General features: G+C 44.2%; 1 protein-coding gene across 1 annotated transcript in view; it reads right to left on the reverse strand.

Annotated features, from left to right (window-relative positions):
• col23a1a (collagen type XXIII alpha 1 chain a) overlaps window positions 1-20,798 on the reverse strand; it is a 134,438-nt gene that overhangs the window by 28,591 nt on the left and 85,049 nt on the right. The window contains exons 3-5 of the mRNA XM_086158549.1: window positions 6,554-6,598; window positions 3,898-3,905; window positions 3,241-3,267 (exon numbers count right to left, since the gene is read on the reverse strand). Coding sequence (XP_086014675.1) covers window positions 3,241-3,267; window positions 3,898-3,905; window positions 6,554-6,598 — 80 coding nt within the window. The remainder of the gene's footprint in view (window positions 1-3,240; window positions 3,268-3,897; window positions 3,906-6,553; window positions 6,599-20,798) is intronic.

Raw genomic sequence — 20,798 nt, forward strand, 5'->3', positions numbered from 1 at the left:
TCCAACTCCCGCACAAGTCGAAGGGTGGTCACCCCCAATTGTGCAGCAAAATATCTGTGGAGGTTCTCACTCATCCAGGTCATGGTGAATTCTTGTGGAAATCTTCTTATCCTGGCAACTGGACTTGGGATTTCTTCACTTGAAGACGTTTCAGCCCATGTCCCACACGCTTCTATAACTGCCAGAGTCCAGGTTATGGTGGCGTGTTATGGAAATGGAAGAGTTTCACTCCTTTGTTTAGCTTTACCTTAGCAGACATTGGTGCAGACTTCAATAGGCATGTTGTTGCAGGCAACAGAGGTAATGAAGAAGGGATGGGCAGATTTGGTATACAGGATAGGAACACAGAGGAACAGATGGTAGTAGACTTTGCAAAAAGGATGGAAATGGCTGTCGTGAGCACTTTTTTCCAGAAAAGACAGGAACATAGGGTAACTGATAGGAGCGTTGGTAGGAGCACGCAGGTAGACTACATCTTGTATAGACCAGGTAACCTGAAAGAGATCAGTAACTGCAAAGTAGTTGTAAGTGAGAGTGTAGCCAGAAAGCATATGATGGTGGTTTCTAGGATGACTCTGGTGACAAGAAGATCAAGAGAACAAAGCCAGCGCAGAGAACAAAGTGGTGGAAGCTGAAAAGGGAGGAGTGCTTTATAGTTTTCAGGGAGGAGTTGAGAAAGGCTCTGGGTGGTCAGGGAGAGCTTCCAGATGACTGGACAACTACAGCTAATGTTATCAGGAGGATAGGTAGGTGAGTGCTTGGTGTATCATCTGGAAGGAAAGAAGATACGGAGACTTGGTGGTGGAATGAGGAAGTGCAGGAGTGTATACGGAGAAAGCGGTTAGCAACGAAGAAGTGGGATACCGAGAGGACTGAAGAGAACAGACAGAAGTACAAGGAGATACAACATAAGATAAAGATAGAGGTAGCAAAGGCAAAACAAAGGTTGTACAATGACTTGTATGCTCGGCTGGACAGTAAGAAGGGAGAGAATGATCTATACAGGTTGGCGAAAACAGATAGAGATGGGAAGGACGTACGGTGGGTGATCAAGGATAGAGAGGGAAATGTATTGACAGATGCCAGGAAAAAGTACTTTGAAGAGCTGATCAATGAGGAAAATAAAAGAGAGACAAGGGTAGAAAAGATGACTATTGTAGACCACGAAGTAGCAGAAATTAGTAAAAGTGAAGTGCATGAAGAGCATGAAGAGTGGAAAGGCAGTTGGTCCTGATGATATACCAGTGGAGGTGTGGAAGTGTCAAGGAGTGGCAGCGGTAGAGTGTCTTGCTAGATTGTTAAACAGGATCTTAGAGAGAGAAGATGCCTGAGGAATGAAGACAAAGTGTGGCACTAAAAGCAGCGTGCGGCAACTATAGAGGGATACAGTTGATGAGCCTTTCAAAGTTGATGTGCCATACAATGAAGTTATGGGAAAGAGTAGTGGAAACTAGACTTAGAGAAGAAGTCAGCATTTGTGAACAGCAGTATGTCTTCAAGCCTAGAACGAGTACTACAGATGCAGTATTTGCTTTTTTATTTTATCCTATTCTTGATGTTCACAATTTTGATGCTGCTACCCCATGTACCCCAAGGGACAAATAAAGTTTTTCCAATTCTGATTCTGATTACCTTTTCCCATCCCAATCCAAGTGATCTAAAGAGGCCTCAAGGATGAGGGCTCAAATGTCTTCAAGCGAAGAAAATCAAGTCCAGTAACCAGGACGAGAAGATATCGACAAGAATTCACGACTGGATTCATGATTGAGCCTCAAGAGACGTACAAACACACACTCTTCCGGAGGAGGTGCATACGTTGTGTGTGACAGGTCACGGTTCCACTGTTGAGTCATGAGTGAATTCTGCAAAAGGTTTTTTTTCTTAGAAGGCCTACAATTAGACGCGTTGGCTGGTGTTTGCTTTAACAGGATAACTTGACGGAGACAAACCCTCAACGCTGTATTTTTGGAAGAAACCAACTTGTTTGTTTTAACGCGCAAAATACAGAGAGAATTTGCAAAAACGCACCAGCGGACCTCCAGTCGCCCCAGCCTTTGTTTAAGAGACATACATAAACTCTGGGGTGGCTGGATCGGGTTCACACACATTGGACACAGCGCAGATCGGCAAACACCGCCGTGCCGGAGCAAAAATGCCTCTTTTCAAGTGTTCGCGTCGGACACCCGATCAGCTGTGTCGCAGCTGAACTGAACTCGCGCCGTCTCTGTAGCCTCCGGCTTGATTAATCCGCTGCCGCTTCGCCGTAATTCCATACGCGCAGCTTTTCAAAGTCATCCTTGGTAACAGGAAGCTGCCCCTTACGCTTGGCGAACAGAGCTCTTCAAGTTGTAATATTGATTTATCCCCGTAATCATCGAGCTGCGGGGATTGATTTCATTACCCGCGCTGGTGAGGATTACCGAGACGACGCGGCCTTCAAAGCATTAAAACGACGCAGATGTTTCTGAAAGTTAGAATACATCAACAACAAGCGCAGAATGCACCAAATGACCGGAATCACTAATTAGGACAGTGACAGAGATGAATAGAGTTTGCAGGCGAAGGAAAAGTCTTTACAAAATGCTCTGCTTGGCCCACCTGCGCGTAATTAGCAGCAGGCATTTCCCGTCAGGAGGGCGGTGCAGTGCCAGGCTGACTGGGAGAGAGAGAGATACCCGTGGGGGAACCAACTTTCCCAAAATTCCCAAGAAGACACGCTGTGGAGGGACGCGACGCAACGCGACGTGCAACCGGGGAAGGTGGGGTCACGCCATAACGCGACGGATAATTATTCCGCCATCGAATCCATCGGCTCGTAAAACCAGGCTCGTATCTGCTCTGTCTCCGAGTGTTTTGTTTTTTAATCGGGGAGGGGAGGAGAATAAAAAGGATACCACGGAGCCAGGCAGTTGGAAAAGTCAATCCGGCCACTGGAGGCCGCTACATCTCCGGAGAACACAAGACCTACCCCTGCAGAGAGGAGCCTGTCTTTCCATAATTATGGCCATACATTATGAGTTCTGAGTTTCAGCACATGAGTGTTTCACGTTTTTATAAATTCATATGTGACACCCAGTATTTATGTGCAGGATATATCATTGGTGAAGAGAAAGAAAGTAAAGCAAGGAGTAAAAGTGCTCTCAAGTGCAAAAAGAAAGGAAAGACAGGAAGAAAAGGTGCAGAAAAAGTGGGAACGGATGCAACAGGTGATAGAAAGACATATAAGTGAATCCAATTTACCGGGTATCCGTCCCGTCCGGCTTTGCCCTGGTGAGGTTAGAGATCGAATCATGAAGCAATGAGACAAGTCAGCACAGAAACCAACAGCTGCACACAAGAAGGCGCGCACAGTACGTGATTATATCAACCCTGAATCCTGCCTGACCTGAATATAAAAGTCTTTGGACTTAAACGCCTCACATGGATTCACAGATGAAAAGTGCCTTTTCAAGTCATTTTCGATTATGATGAATTATCATTCTTGATTGTGACGTGCCACATGGGGGCCAAAAACGGTAAAATATGACTGAGGGAAACCAAATGTGTTGCTGCTCCCGAGTAGATCACAAACTTCAGCCAGGACACGTTTTTTTGTGCGTTCAGTGTGTGTCACGGACACACAAATGGGGACAACACACTGTTCCCTTGCATAGTTGTATCTGCATGCATGCATGCCGGCGTACACACACACACACACACACACACACACACATATATAAGCAGACGTTATCCCTAGGTGGTCCATTTACTAGTTGTGACTGTGGTTGTGGCTGTTAGTCTGTGTGTTCGTGTTTAATTGGCGAGCAAGAAAAACAAACATTGGACAGTCAGAGCTCAGAAGTCATTAGGCTACGACTTCATTTCAATACAACCTGGACAAGATGAAATCGTACTCACAGGAGGTCCTGCAACAGAGAAAAGAGGAATTTGACATTAGTCAGTTAGTCGTACAAGACGCACTTCATGTGTGAGAGATGGCAACCTCACATGTGTTGGACAATCCATCCCCCCTCCCCAGGAACTGTTGTACATTACAAAAAACAAACAAAAAAAAAACAACGCACTGTGGTTTGTTACACGATGACCGTAATCAGCCACCTAAATACGCTACAGGACCAGCTCATTAGAGCTGGTGCCAGAGAAGTTTGTGGTGAAGCAGTTACAATAAACAGACTTGGGATAGGTCATGTTTTGCAGCAGGGTACAAAGTTGTTTCCTCAGAACGCCGTTGGGTCAAAGACTCCCAAATGGCGGCCATTTAAAAAGTGACTGAAATGTTCCGAGCCTGACGCTCGCGGGCAAATTGGAAATTTTTCCGGCTCTGATCCCCATAACAAGGGCAGAAGCTTCTACTGGCGTTGCGGTTCATGTTTACATCTTGCATGTGGAGGGTCAAATCGTACGAATCCTCAAGAACTCAATTTGGTCATTGTGGGCTTGTATTGATTTAAAACCGACACGTCACCATGCAACTTTACACAAGTGTTATCTTGCTAAACTGACTCTTACACAAGACTAGGTAAATGGGTTAAAAAAATAAATAAAAATAAATAAATATGTGTGTGTGTGTGTGTGTGTGTGTATATATATATATACACTGCTCAAAAAAATAAAGGGAACACTTAAAAAACACATCCTAGATCTAAATGAATGAAATATTCTTATGAAATACTTTGCTCTTTACACAGTTGAATGTGCTGACAACAAAATCACACAAAAATGATCCATGGAAATCAATTGTATCAACCCATGGAGGTCTGGATTAGGAATCACACTCCAAATTAAAGTGTAAAAACAAACTCCGGGCTGATCCAACTTTGACGTAATGTCCTTAAAACAAGTCCAAATGAATCTGTGTTGCTTCCTGAGTGGACACTATGATTTCACACAAGTGTGATTGACTTGGAGTTACATTGTGTTGTTCAGGTGTTCCCTTTATTTTTTTGAGCAGTATATTTATATGTTATACACATTTATATCTAGGTGGCCAAAAAAGGGTTACCCTGCAGAGGAGAAGTGTAAAGTGTTGGGGTTTACGAGGCACGGAGACCAAGTCAATTAGGTCTCGCTGTGTCTAGACACCGGGACATAGTCCTCCTTGGCCAGACATGTGGGTAAACAATTATCCCTGGTGACAGAGCGAGGCCAGGAAGAGGACGCTGTGCCATTGAACTTGACACTGAAAAGCAGTGCCATACAAAGAGGTTCCAGAAGAAAGCGGTAAACAGAAGGAGAGCAAAAGCGACACGTGGCTGAAATAGCGCGTGTTGACGCATGAGACAAGAGGACAGCTTAACAACTCCATCGACTCTCACTTGTTTTGGTAAAGCCACTTAAAGCAGCCCCATGCAGCGAAACCACCCTGCGCGACGTGACCACGTTAAAACCAAGCAGCAAAAGGCCACATATAAACAGATGCATAAATGACGAGTGACTCTCGGCACAAACTGCCCTGTAAAGAAAAAAAAAATCATCTCGTCAAAACTTTTATTTGTCTGACTGAATCGTCGAAACTCCACCGTATTTTTTTTCTTTTCCATAAATTGTGTAAAAGAGAATTTTGGAGATATTCACTATCTTTTTTTTTTCCCTCGTCACTCCATTCTCACCCTACTTATCCAATTTTTTCCTTGTTTTTTTTTTCATTCTATGATCTATTTATTCTTGCTGTTGTTGTCACTTGTTTCTTCTATATATACATGTCTCTTCTATTTCATATTTATATTAATATCTATTGTTACTGTTGTGCTGCTCTGACAACAAATTTCCCCTATGGGGATCAATAAAGTACAATCTTATCTTATCTTATCTTATCTTATCTTATCTTATCTTATCTTATCTTATCTTAAATAAAAAATAAAAAGATAAAACATCTACACGATTTGATGCTAATGATGTCACTTGTAAGCCCCTGTTTGTCATGCGGTGCTTCACTCATTCCATTCTGAATATAAAGCTTGAAAAGAGAGGAAAAGAAACTCCAGAAGTTTCTTCACAGGATGGTTGTTTGTCCTCTCAGGAACAAATTATTAATGATGACAAATTGCAGCCGTATTCCACGTTTCCCTCCTGACCCATATCCTCTAGGACAGCTGCAGTTTTGGATCCCATCTTCACAATTCACTTGGCTACAATTTGGAAGTCAACACTTCATAAATACGTTAAATCCTGGTTCCCCTTTCAAGGGATGTTTTGCAGGCTGGGGTGGAAAGACAAAGCGACACGCCGAACATAGGCAGGGATGCTGGAGAGGGAGAATCTCATTAGGCCTATATTTTGCAGCTGCTACTGCTCAGTGAGAACGACCGACATCTGGTCAACGTTATTGTAACCACATGGCCTAGGTTAGCGCGATGTCTGTTCAAATAGGGAGGTGCGGGGAGATGGAACTGCAGGATATCCTCAACTGGCCCGTCTCACAGATCACTGCCTCGGCCCGTCCGGTCACCCCGGAATAGCGAACGACAAAAGAGAGAAACGGGAAGAGCACAAATGTTCACCGCGTCCTCGGACAATGAAAGAAAAAACAAAGCAGGTGGCGGACGCCGCTTACCGGGCTCCCCTCTTCTTCCCATCCGTCCACGCTTTCCTGGAGGTCCTGTGAAAACACACATACAGAGCGATAAATTTGCCATATCAGCACTGCATGGTTGAGCGGAGGACAACTGAGCATCACTTGCTGTGTCTCTACTGGCGGTCGTGTGTTGCCTGGCATCGCATCTATGTTAGCTGGCGCGGCCTGCGCACGACATCGAATGTCGGTCCAAAACTTACGTCAAATAAAAACAAGATCTGGTCGCGCTGAGAGGTAAGAGTGCGCTGAGCCGAACAAAGGAGACATTCAGGCGTGTTTGTTGAACAGATTCTCACCTTACTTTGGCCATAGGCATGAGCTCATCAGATCTACTGGGGTTTCACCCGACATCTTGGCTCTACTGTCCCGAAAGAGTCACCCCTCTTCTTATTCTATAAAAGTATTGTGATTTCGAATTGAAATTTCTAGGAGCATCGAAAGCAATTAGCCTTCATACATTATTTTTAAACCAGGGGAGGCAGGAGAGGCCGTGCCTCACTTGGCAATCTTGGAAAGAAAAAATGTAAAATGTGAAAAAAGAATGAAATGGTTATATTTATCAGCGATTTGCATTATAAAGGTATTTTTCATTTCACTTCACCAGTTTTAGATTGTTTTTAATTCCAAATTGCTGGATTTTCACATTTACAGCTCAAATACTGAGACGCGTGGTGAGGCCGCCGACTGTTGAGCCTCGATGACGGCTTACAGCTAGCATGCTCTGCATTAAGACCGTATTGCTCTCTCTGTATGTTGCTATTAAAATGTTTAAACACCTTTTCCTATATGAACTACATTTCCGATGTACAGTGTTTTTTTTTTTTTTTTTGTCAACAACTGCATGTGTTATTAGTTTCTTATGCTGAGCGATCATGAGGCACATCATCAGTGCCCCACCAGCCATGAACTTCACCGCACGTCACTGGAACAGGAAGTCCCCTCAAATTGGAAGGTCGGCGGTTCGATCCCCAGCTTTTCCTGTTTTTCTGCATCTCAAATTGTCCTCAAGCAAGACGGCGAACCCCAAGTTGTTCTGGTTAGCACTTTGCATGGTAGCTCTGCCGCCGTCGGCGAGTGAATGGGTGAATGAAATCTGGTATTCAGGGTCACTTATCCGAAACGTACGTTTTCAGGGAGCTTGCAGACGGCGGGCCAAATGCAGCGAACCAAGCAGTACCACCAGAAGTCGTGGCGGGGCAGTATGCTCAAGTATGACCAGTAAAAAATGGCATTGGTATTCTCAATCCATTTATTCTCAATCCAATTAATGACTGCCAACTTCTCTCTTCGTGTCTCTGCCGGTTGTCTGAAACAGAACTTTAAACTTGGAAGGGAACTCTGCCCTCTAGTGGATGTATTGCTTAACAACAATGGCCAACAAAGGCAAATCATGTACGGGGAACTATGTGGGCACACATTTGTCAACGTTTAAAAAGAACTTATCATTTTTTTTTAAATGTAACAGGAGCGTAAAACAGCATTAAGCTTGAAATGGAAGGTGTGAGAGCACTGCACAAGTTGAGACTATTCACCATTTGTTGTAGAATTGCACGTTCCCGTGCGACGTGGGAGGAACTGAGGTTTCTCTCAGGATAGCACCTTACTTCTCCCACCTCTTTTTCTCCGAACCCTCAATCAGCCTTGGCCTTGTAATGAAATAGGAACCATACTGGGTATAGTTCCTGCTAAGTGGTTGTGGCTGCAGACATTATTGTCATTATTCGAGACATTGCAGTGGTCTAATCATTTCCTGACTCTGCCAGGGATTTGAAAGCGTGGTGCTCGTGTCCACCCTTTATACTTTTAACGACTTCAGAACCGAATAGCAAATAAATTAAAAAAAAAAGAAAATCTGGTGAAGGATATTAAAATCCCCCTGGATGCTGCTCTCGACTTAATTCCATTTACCGGCAGAAGTTGTCGATTTACAGCGGTTTTCAAGTGAAGTGGAGTCAACAAGAGGCGTGTTCTCCCTGCGCCGCCTTGTTTTTTTCTCCCCCTCAGAACATGCAGCTTAAATGAAGCCTCATGAACGGTTGTAAGTCTCTCTGGTCCAGGGTGTACCAGCGCCCCTTTGCCTAATGACAGCTGGGATCGGCTTCCTGTGACCCTGCGTGCAGGTTAAGTGGTAGAAACCATGACTGAATGGAGAACGAACACAGCCTAATGGATCATTTAAAATTTATGTTTGGAATAAATGCTCTTGTTTAACACCTTTACAGATCCGAGCCATTAACACGGATGCCAGTTAATGTACACGTGTGCACCCTGCCTGCGCTTTTTTTTCCGATTTCCGATTCCATGATGGAATCTGCTGCTTTAAGCCCCCACAGCCATAAACAGCTATATGGAGCTTTTCTGCCAGGGGCCCAAAGTCTGAGGCGTTTCCCTGAGTCTGCTTGAGAAGACAAGCTTTGATAGAGTGCAAGATGTGGGTGTAAAAAGAAAGATGGGGCAAGGACAGACAGAGGAAATGCCAGAATGATGAACGCATATTAGTCGGTAGGAGTTCGGTGGAGCTGGATGTGTTTCGCTTGGAAAAGATGGTCACGAAGTGTGACAGCATCTCCTCCGACAGAAATAAACATGACAGGATTTCGATGGTATTTACAGATACATCAACCCTCGACGGATCTCGCTCAACCCTTTGCCAACCTCCTGCGAACTGTTATCAACCCACCATCGACTGTATTCCGCTTCCCATCCGCTCATCATGAAAAAGACATGCAGATATGCATTTGAAGCAGCTTTTGGGTGGAAAATGATTCGTCTGGCCGTCCAAGAAGGAAATAGAGCTGCTGCGAGTAAGTTTGGCTTCTGTTCTTAAATTTTGCGCTATGTATGAAAAGTCGTCGATGTTACCATCATTTATTGAATTAGGAGTTTTCAACAAAATCTTTCCTGTGACATCTTGCGGTGTAATATCTCGTGTTTTGACAGGGACATTTGCGGCTGATAGACAAGTGGGGCTTATTTATTTACAATTTCTTTTTTCTTTAAAAATTAGTAGGTGCGGCCCACAGTATATATAGGTGCGCTCTGCCTTTATTTGGACACAAACTGGTAACTACTTACTACTTTTCTGGAGAAGACTTTGGAAAAGTCTCAGACTAGGTCTCTGCAGGGTCACTATTTACAATATTACAACCAGGTTCTTTAAGCAATTTGTTTTGAACCATGCAATGTTTTCATGCAGAGCCTCTGTTGTGTCGCTTATCGACTGACATTGCGGGAGTGCGCTGCGACTCCAGTTAAGACTCCAGTAAAACTAACGATTTTCACAGTCTCAGACTTCAAACTGAAATCTTAGTGTGAGCCCAGATTAAGATTTAATGCAATAACAACACTTATAAACCATCCCTCATGCATGCACTTACACTTGCACCTGATTCAGGTCAGATATTACAGAAGCTTGCAATGTCTACAAATAATCATGGTTTAGGCAAGTTTGCCCACATAGTAAAAAAAAACAAACAAACAAATGATTCCTTTTGTTTCGTCAAAATGAGAGAGCGTACCATCAGCACAGAGGTTTAAAATTCCAAGGGTATTAAAGCAAGAGCTAGCGATGAGGCGCGAGAAAGGACGCAAAATGTTATGCTACCTAAATATATTCACAGAACTCCCATCACACACGCTCCCACCACACACACACTTCTGAACTTCACAATTCATGTTCAATAGACAACTCTTCATAGTAAGACTGAGAAACAATAAGAAGTAGATTAGATTGACGGATAACGATGACAATGATATTAAAAAGGCACAAACTAAATGGGTTGATTTACCAGAGCAGCTGCTGGTGCAAACAGTGCCTGTAGCTTGTTTACGTCATCTCTCTTCATGTTGTGCACGTGGTTGCTGGGAAATGTTGAGGTAAACATCTAACCGGCTCTATTATCATTTGGAAATAAGAAGCTTGGGGAACATAAACACCAATTTCCTTTTTTACTTTCTGCATTAATTGTTGCGTGACTACAGACTTCTCCAGACTGGGACTTTTTTTTTTTTCCATGCTTGTATGGAAAGGGGATGGTTATTTCATGCAAGTAAACATTTTTTTTATTTATTTTTTTTATTTAGTTTTAAAGAGCACCATCAATAAAAGGACAATACCTGTCAGCTAATTTGTATGTCGGGGAAGTTTGATTCAAACTTGGGATTTTATACGACAGGGGTTGCACATTTGAAAGCAATGAGAAATCGGAGGAGGTGCTCTGGTATTCCTCATGCCCGCTGTTGTGATGGCCAGCAGGTGGTTCGTGTTGAGTGGCAGGCTGGAAATGGAAGCCTGTGTGAGCATCTGTCAGCCGCAGTTAAGGCGAGGCCCCGCATGGACAGGCAGACGCTGTCAATGAGTTTCGGCGTAGTACGCTGTGCAGACCATGTCACATCCAGTTAAGCGGCGGACAAAGGGTTTGGCCAGCGGTGATGGATACTTTCTACTGAGGAAGCAGATGCAGTCTTCAATCAGTGCATTCTAATGAAACAGTTAAATAGATAGGCGTGTGTGTGTGTGTGTGTGTGTGTGTGTGTGTGTGTGTGTGTTGAGGTTTTGGGCTGCTCCGTGAGTGACTAGGAGCAGACGTGTTGTTTTTCTGAAAAAGAACGCCCTTGCGTGACAGTGCTTTGAATATGCTGACCCTTGATAAATAAACCTGGACTTGGCTGTAAGGAAAACACACATGTGCACACACACACACACACACACACACCTTTGCAATCTCAAAATGAGTGTTTGTTGATGCTGGCCAGGTATGTGGGGACGGGAGAGGCACAATTCAGACTGGCCGCCTGGACTGAAACCACAGATGCTGGAATTTAGAGGAAAACAAGGGAATAATTTGCTTCCTTGTTAATACCTGCACATCCTGAGGGGTTACCTCAGAAACGTTGAAATCACCGGGATCCGAGAGCCTCTAAACATCGAAAAATCTCTCGTGACGAATCGACAGCCTCACATGTGGGAACCGCGGGATTCTGTGGCGAATGTGAGATGCGGGTGGAAGTCGGGGACAGCAGCCGGCGCCGAGGTGAGAACGAGGGTTATTTTTGTAGATAAGATCAAGCCGGGGCCACCGATACTGCGAGGACCTCGAAAAGGCAAGGCGTGTGAAATCCAGACCTCGGGGGGAATCGGCACAAGAGCTAACATAACTTGCACACAAATTAAACCCCCCCCCCCCAAAAAAAACCACGTCTGACCTGCTGAAACATGAACCTTTACGTTGCAAATAGCAAGATAGAGCCTTAAACATGCATTTTAAGTAGATCGAGGAAACGACATTTACAAGCGCAGAGAAGAACAGCCGCGGCATCATCAATAGATGCGCTTGCAATTTTGAAGCATTGGCTTTGGCCAGTCCCAGCCTTGCGTCTAATGGCAGTGTTTAACCGGATAAAATGCTCTTTTATGTCCGTGTCCTTTATTCATTCATAAAATGTGGTTCTGGTTTGCCGTTCTGGAACATGTTAGAGCAAAGCCGTAGAGGCGGGACGGGGTATTTAAGTGTAAAAGAATAAAGCGAAAAGAACTCTAATCAGCGTGACTTTAAAAAGGAAGGCGAACTGCAGCATTCGGGTGTCTGTGGCGGGAAACACGGGACAACGTGCGGGTTGCGGCTGAGGAGACACGCTCCCAACGTTCAAAAGGAGGCTTAAATTCGGCGAGCTGGCTCCTTTAACCCTGACGTCGTCTCTGGAAAGAATTCCGCCCACTCTCCTCCAGCCGTCTTTTTTTTTTCAAAGTCAAATTCAAGTGTCTCTCATTACCTCTACAGGTGTCTCAAAGCCCTCGGCTTCAAAAAACCCTCTTGTTCTGGTTTCTGTCTCCTCTTCTATCGCCTCTTTGACGGAGGCCTTGTGGAGGCAAAGGTGAGCGCAGGTGGTCTCCAAGCAACCCCTCAAACACGGTGGTGCCTTGGACATGCAGTCCAGGTAAGAAAAGCTGCTTTGAAATACCCGCAGATGCTATTTGATGTGGAAATTCAAATTGTTATTCAGGGTTTCATGGTTTAAACATTTAAATATTTTACCATGATACTCCTAAAACAATCCCAAATATTCTATAACACATGTTAAACGAGTAAACGGGTTATCTTTGCCCCACCTGATAAAATCTCATTATTATTATTATTATTATTATTAGAGCAGACCTAGCGGTATATTGCATGCACCAATACAATGCTACAAGTTGGCAAGCACTATGAAAAACAGGGGTTTTCAAGGCAAAGGTATTTTTTTTTGTCTTGTTACTGAAAGACATTTGATTTTTCTTTCAAGGAAATCCTTTTTTTGGTTGTTTCTTGCCTGAAGAAAATTGTTTTCACTTGGATTTTACTCTGGGGAAGTTGCAGGTAGAGCCGTAAAAAATAAACACAACCGGTTGTATTTTTTTTTTTTATCTTTTGGTATCGTATATTTGATGATTGATGTTGCAATAATTATGTGCAATAAGGTCACTCCAGGAAGTTTTTAACCAACATCGTCACCCGACTTGTACCGTTTTTTTAAATGTCGCCCCATCTTCACATTAGAGTTTGACACCCCTGTTCTGTGGCCCGAGGTGAACTTGTCCTATGTCTCCAATTGTTTTTAAATCAAAATTCTATACAAAGAAAGAGAGATAGAAATAGAAAACAAATATGTTGACGGAGCTGATTTTGTATCTTAAAAAAAAAGCCAACGGTTATACGAGTAGATAATGAAGTTAAACGCATGAGCATCAAGCAAATAGGAAAACGTAGGGTGAATAATTACAAATGATGAGAAATAAGTTTTCTAACTAACAAATATAGCATGGATTCCATGTAGCCTTGTGACCAGTGGGTGCACGAGGGGTTTTCAGAGGATATTTCATCCAAGAAAAATTATTTTCATCTGCCCTTTGCAGACAATGTGGTGATCTTCTTGATTGTTTCCATACTTTTTTTTTTTTTTTTCGCACAGATAGAGATCTGCAGCGTAAGTGTGCACCCCAGCTTCACTTTCATTCTGAAACGAAACGCCTCAGATTCATCCACTATACAATCATGAAATGCAATGATTAAATGTTCCTGTCTGGTAGAAATCTGGTCACAATCTGCCTATTGCCCTGGACAACTTTATAACTATGATACGGCATATGTGTAAAAATGTATGAACGTGAGACTTGGTATTTCGTCGGAAACGGTTGTACTAAGTGCGCATTGGAAGTGTTGGCTTTTGCGGTACAGAGAAAAAAAAACAGTTACAGTGCAATGAGAACAAAACCTGTGAATTATGCGGTATGTGCATAATTTTAAAAAATATGTAGTACTAAAGTAACAACTAGGAAATGTAAAAGTCCATTTCTGCAGAAAAATAGAACAAATTAAAAATTCTATGCTTAAAGCTAGAAAGCATTTGTATGCATAATCAACAAATCAACATCCATGTTGCTTTGTTGGGTTTGACAACAGCTCAGAATTAGAATATTACTAGAAAAGAAGAAAATACCTATAAAATTCTTGAAAATACACATCCGATGCTGCATCACGGACTTGCTCACTTCTGTCCGTTGCTTCAAGCCCGGTTGTAAAACGTCTCGTCTTTCAAAACACGCTACTCGATTTCAAGACGATTGGGTGTTTATTTCAAAGACGTGGGCGTACAGGTGTGTTCCAGCGGGATACCGTTTCACGGCGTGAGGAGGTGCGATGCCGCGGCGGGTTTCTGGATCTTAATCTCCGCACCGCAACGGTTACTGAAGTAACACACACCGCGCGCCCCTCTCCGCGACGCCTGATCCAAGGGCGACGACGGGGTAGTATATCTCATGCGTGTATTGGGCAGCTCCTCCCGTGGCAGGTGCAGCCGTGCCCCAGCGTGAACTTTATGGGAGAGGTTGGGGCGTCCTGTTTCACTTCATCCAATCGGTGGTCCATATTTGGTCCAATAAGCCGCTCGGGTTCCAGGGGGCCGGTAGATGGCTGGGATGGCTGGGGAGCCTTCGGCGCGCCCGGTGATAGATCGGGATCAGTGTGATGTTTCAGAATGTTTTTGCGACCGAACCGTCATGTGCAAAAAATATCTGCCAGGGTATCTGGAGATTTGCATATTTCTTGAGAGTCATCCGCGCGTTCGCGTTCTGTCGAGGCGTGTGCGTGCTCGACAGCTGCGGCAGTGATAGACGACCTGCACAGCTGATGTGTCCGATAGCATTTATCCGCGGTAATGAAAGTTAAACACAGCTGGTCGTGAGTGAGGGAGGAATGCACCGTTCGCCCTGGTGACAAATCAGATCTCTACGTTGCGTTCATAACGAGGTGACCTTGCATAAGGGGGGCCGGGGGCAAAAGACGGAGAGCCACAGCTGCGGAGAGATGGCGGCGCGCGAGCGGTCGTTTCTCTCCTTTCACTCCACACGTGCTCATCTAATGCCTCGTCACGAGTCAGTCATCTCACCTTCATTTGCTCGAGAGCCGGCCGACACAACGGAATGACTTTCTTTCTGCTCTCCTTCCCCGAGCGCCTGTATAATCACTGACCCAGACGCTAAATATTGGACGTTTTTTGGTTTGTTGAGAGCGACAAATCAATCCCTGATCCGCTGGGGATTAATCCATGGCGACGATCGCACAATTCTGAGGGCACAGCCCAGAAAAAAAAAACAGTTTCGTCACCCACATCAACCAGAAGCAAACTTTTGAGTGTCCTTGATAAATGGATGTTCAGATCAAAAAAAGAAAAAACGATTTACGATAACTTTCGCCACCGGTTCCAAATGATTTTTTTTTCTTTTTTAAAAAAAGGGCCGTGTTTTTTATTCCTAGAAAGGGCGCAGCCTCATGAATCACTCAAAAGGGTTTGAGTAAAGTATCAGTTTCGTCCCGACAACGAGGGCCTGACCTTAACGTTACGCAGCTCCTACGATGTGGCCTGAAACAGAACCCAAACAACCAGACGGTTCTGAGACACCCCAGCCCCCGCTCCCCTTTTGCAAAGAATAAATCTGTTTAAAAGCATCAGCTGCAGTTGAAACAAGTTCAGGTGACGAGTCTAAACCCATTTCGCCCGTCGTTGTTGATGTTAAACTCAAGCGGGCTCCTGCGCAGAGAGGTTTGTCCAGGACGGATCTCAAGCACCTATTTGTGGCAGAGAGTGTGGATGAATAGCGCCTATTTAAATGTACCTGATGAAACGCAGAGCGTGAAAAAAAAAAAAAAAACAGTCCCAACATGACCTCTCTGACTTTTGGGATCGGCTAAAAAATACAGACATTCGTACATTTCTGCTAAATATGTGACGGCGAAGGGTACGTCTATTGAGCAAAGCTCTGCAGAGTAAAAAAAAGAAGTGGTTGTTTCCCTCAGGTCACGTCAGGTAGAATAAACCTTTGGGGTAAATAGTCAGCAAAAAGGAAGGATGCTGATAAAGGTGCAAAATAAGCGAGGTTTGCATCAGTATAAAGAGTGATATATATATATATGTAGAAATATACATATATATGCCCTTGAACGTGATTTCTAAACATGCAAGATAAAATTCTGTCTTGTAAGTCGACAGCCGACGGGAGGGAGATAATGAATGAACTGTGATGAAGAAAGGAGCGACGGCGAGACCCTAGCGACCCCGAGGCCCCTCTTCCTCCGATCCATCTGCATCTGTTTCTTAAGCAATTTGTTAAATTCAGAAAGAAGATGTCGTGCAAAAGAATGCCCGGTTGAGACACGTACAATGACGTGGACATCTACGATGGCTTTCGACCATTCGGATATGTGATAGAAAAGTCATTTCGACAAAAGCCTTGACATCTTTCTACTAACCTCGCTGACCTTATGCTGCTGAGGTGAGTACGCTAATAAAAGGTTGATGTTTAGTCTGGCTCCTGATGGTTCAAGGTGACGAGCACGACGTCAAGGCTGTGCCACAAAGAAATGAATGAGGTGGAGAAACACGATGCGACTTTTTTTTTTTTCTCTTCGTTCACCCCTGAACGGCAGCTTGTCTTTCCAATGATCGATGCCCTTGGTCCTCCGTCTTAATCAGAGTTCATATTGTTTATGCACATCACTAACACACACACACACACACACACTCACACACACACGACTAACATCAGCCAAACCTACTGACTTCCTGGCTTTATACTAAGATGTCCGGACACATGACCTGGCATCAGAAGGGTATTCTTGTGCACTATTGTGTGTGTGTGTGAAAATCCGCGACTACGAGTAAGTGTGTAACACAGTCAGCATGTGACCTTCCGCCTTCAAGGCTGATAGAGGGCATAAATCTGCCCCCGTGTTCCCCGTGTTCTCCGACACGGGTGACCTTTCACCCTTACACACGCATTCACTGTTTCTTGGCTGCCGCCTTCTGCTTGATGGAAGGCAGACTGCAAAACAGGGAACTTTAAAAGTGAGATGAACGAGCATGAGCATGTTGCCAAAGTCATTCCAAGCTCTCACAGCATTGATGTCTCATATATATATATATATATATACTGCTCAAAAAAATAAAGGGAACACTTGAACAACACAATGTAACTCCAAGTCAATCACACTTGTGTGAAATCATAGTGTCCACTCAGGAAGCAACACAGATTCATTTGGACTTGTTTTAAGGACATTACATCAAAGTTGGATCTGCCTGGAGTTTGTTTTTACACTTTAATTTTGAGTGTGATTCCTAATCCAGACCTCCATGGGTTGATACAATTGATTTCCATGGATCATTTTTGTGTGATTTTGTTGTCTGCACATTGAACTATGTAAAGCACAAAGTATTTAATAAGAATATTTCATTCATTCCGATCTAGGATGTGTTATTTTAGTGTTCCCTTTAAAGAAATGCGCAAAAAATGTCCCACCACTTGAGGAAATCGAGTACACATGCTTTAAGTGCAACCCTTGAACCTCACAAAGTTTTCACTTTTTTACTTTACTTTTACTTTTTTCTTTCTACATATTTGTCTATTTATTCTTCTAGATTTTATTTTTATATATCTTTTTATTTTATTGTTTTTTATTTTTTCTGTCATATTTCCAACCCAGAGGTGCTGCTATTGTTTGTTATTTGATTCCAATGAACCTGAGAGCTGCTATCTCTGCATTTTGTTGCACTCCTTGTAATGACAATAAAAGTCTTAAATCTTGAATATATACACTGCTCAAAAAAATAAAGGGAACACTTCAACAACAGAATGTAACTCCAAGTCAATCCCACTTGTGTGAAATCATCGTGTCCACTCAGGAAGCAACACAGATTCATTTGGACTTGTTTTAAGGACATTACATCAAAGTTGGATCAGCCTGGAGTTTGTTTTTACACTTTCATTTTGAGTGTGATTCCTAATCCAGACCTCCATGGGTTGATACAATTGATTTCCATGGATCATTTTTGTGTGATTTTGTTGTCAGCACATTCAACTGTGTGAAGAGCAAAGTATTTCATAAGAATATTTCATTCATTTAGATCTAGGATGTGTTTTTTAAGTGTTCCCTTTATTTTTTTGAGCAGTATATATATATATGTTGCATTCTTACACCATCCCTCCACACCAGACTCCTTGACCTCTGCGGTAAGAGTCTGAGAACAATCCTCACATCCCTGTCACGTCCTCCTGCCTGGATCCTCCTCTCTTATTTCCAGCGTGCACGTCTCCATCTCCAAGCATCCGTCTCCCGCTTGTCCTCCAGAATTCTCCTCTCCCATAAACACCACTTGTCATGGTTTCCCCTTTCACCTGCAGCGCGCCACATCCCCCTGCGCCTCTTTTCTCACCCCTCAAAATACAAGACCCCTCAGCCGCTTAGTTTAAACACACACAAGCACACACACACACACACACACTTCTATCATGTTGCAGCCAAACTAAAAATCTCACTTTTCACAAAACCAACTGTACATGTCAACGTTGATGGGTCTGTAACACGACAAGGCAAAATAATACATATTGAATTATATGTTATATCATAAAACACCATTATTTTTCAAAACAGTCAAAATTATATCACTTGAAGTGTTTTGTTTTAGGTCCCGACCCCTTCGAGCTGCACCAGACAATCGGAGCCCCATGCAGACTGTCCTTCATCCCCGGTGCCGCAAGACATCACAACAAACACGTTTCCTGGAAACCAGAGTGTGTGTGTGTGTGTGTTGTTGTGACGGGAATGGATACCGCAAAAAGATGGCGACCTCCTCTCCCTTTGGGACTTTTTGGAAACGTCACACGATGACCGGTTTCCAAATATTCCGCGAAGCTTTTTACGAGCCTGCGATGGTGTTGTGATACGGGGAGGGAGGTCGGGGGGTCGTTTTACTCCCGCTGAGTTGCCGTTGTACGTGCATGCGAATCCCACGCGTCCACGCAGATGTTTATTTGTCTTCCAAGTGCACCGATTGGCCGATCCTCTGCCACCGCTGCAGAAATAAAGCCTGACAACATGCTCAGAATAACTCCCCGAGCATAAATATACATCAGTGAGGGACGTGGAAATACGTCCAGGTGCAAATAAGGATTGGGCCACCAAACTCTATCAGGCCAAAACCCGAACTTTCACTTAAAAGTTTCAGGGGAGAACGGTTTCCATTAGTTTATCCAAAAGAAATACAAGTGAAATGAAAACCGCGGGCCGCGCTGCGTATTTCCAGCTTTGTCCGCGGAGAAAATTGTGTGTTCTCTTCACTTGAGAGTGCTCGTTACACACCGCAAATGCGGGGCTCCAGACACCCGAAGTTGAGGTGATTGATGACAATACGGATATGGGACCTAAATGGTCAGAGAAAAAAACGTGTGTGTGTGTGTGTGTGTGTGTGTGTGTGTGTGGGTGTGTGGAGTCTGGGGATAGAGACAGAAAGCGATGATGCGACACGACATGAGCAATTGCGCTTAAATGCCATGTGGCAACTGTGCCAAGCTGTCATTTGGCACGCAACCTGGACAGAACGCGCACACACACACACGGACACAGACCCCCCCCCCCGCCCATACACCGCATTTATTTACTTAACAACTCAGCCCCAAAGCATCTAATTTTTACTCCCCCTTTTTTTTTTTTTGTCTTGAATTTTCAACCCTTTTTCTCATCCCTCGCGGTAGGAAATGTCTTGTTTCCTTAATGGCTTCCTGTAAGGCTCCCGGATTCCCCCCGCTGGAATTCCAGCCATCCTTAAGGGCCGTCCGAACGGGTTCTACATTCAGACAAGGGAAGCCGACACTCGCCCGGCGTCTCGGTATGGATACGGGTAAAGGGTTAACTCGTCGCGTGTTTCCGATGATGCAAAATGAGCAGTCTTGAGAAGTTACTTCTCTTGGCGGGGTTTCATCCGTGATGCGCCGTGTGTCGGAAGGGAGCTATGAAACATTTCTCCGAAACGGTCTCAGTGCAGTAAAAGATCCAGCTTGTGTGTTTTACCCCTCTATCGTTTCCGTCCGGGCTTCTACCAGTGGGTCCCGCAGCTCATTAACTCGATGCCCTGCTGAGGGAGCTCCGTTCTTGTTCTCACCTCCGCGGAACCCCTGGTAATCACCTTGCGTCACCGCCCGGGGGCACGAGCCAACCCGCTCCACCACCTTAGAGCATTGCTTCTTGCGATGGCGGGGGGGCTGGTGTGACCCTGGGGAACATGCTTATGGTGTAGTATTAGCTCTATGGTTTCGTGCACATACAGCACAGAGCAGGAAATGAAGCGCAATCGCTCAAGAGACAACGTGGAAAAATATTCAACGGGGATGATAAGAAAGGCGGTGAGAGACGGGGACAATGAGAGAAACGAAAGTCACCCGAAAATAGACATTATAGAGAAATTATACTATTTATAGATGCAATAGAGACTGGTGGTGGTGGTGGGGGCTAAATGTTTTCTTCTCCCTGGGGAGGGCGTAACAAAAATTTTTAAAAGCACTGCCTTAGAGGCAAGCGACCGTCGTTCAACCGTAGTCACACTTAACCGATGCTGGCATTGCAGCCGATCAACGATTAACGGCAGCGAGTGCAAGACATTAGGAAATGTGGGGATTATTAGGGTAGGTTATTAGCAGTCATCCATGCTGCTTCGGTTCAGTGAGACTTGTACAGCTGTTAGATACGCCGCTCAGAATGTTGGGGGCACATGACTATTTCAGGGGAAGTAGAGGGTTGGGTTTGGGGGTCCCGTCATTTTCTACAGCCATCTTTAATGCTGGCACACTTAGAGGAAAAAGAAAGTGCAGCGGGAAATCTCAAGCGAGGAAACCATTTATAATTTCGTGCCCGGGGTC

This window comes from Fistularia commersonii, chromosome 13 (assembly GCF_037954325.1).
Source record: "Fistularia commersonii isolate RoL2024-O1a breed Wild chromosome 13, RoL_Fcom_v1.0, whole genome shotgun sequence".
Taxonomy (NCBI): Eukaryota; Metazoa; Chordata; class Actinopteri; order Syngnathiformes; family Fistulariidae; genus Fistularia; species Fistularia commersonii.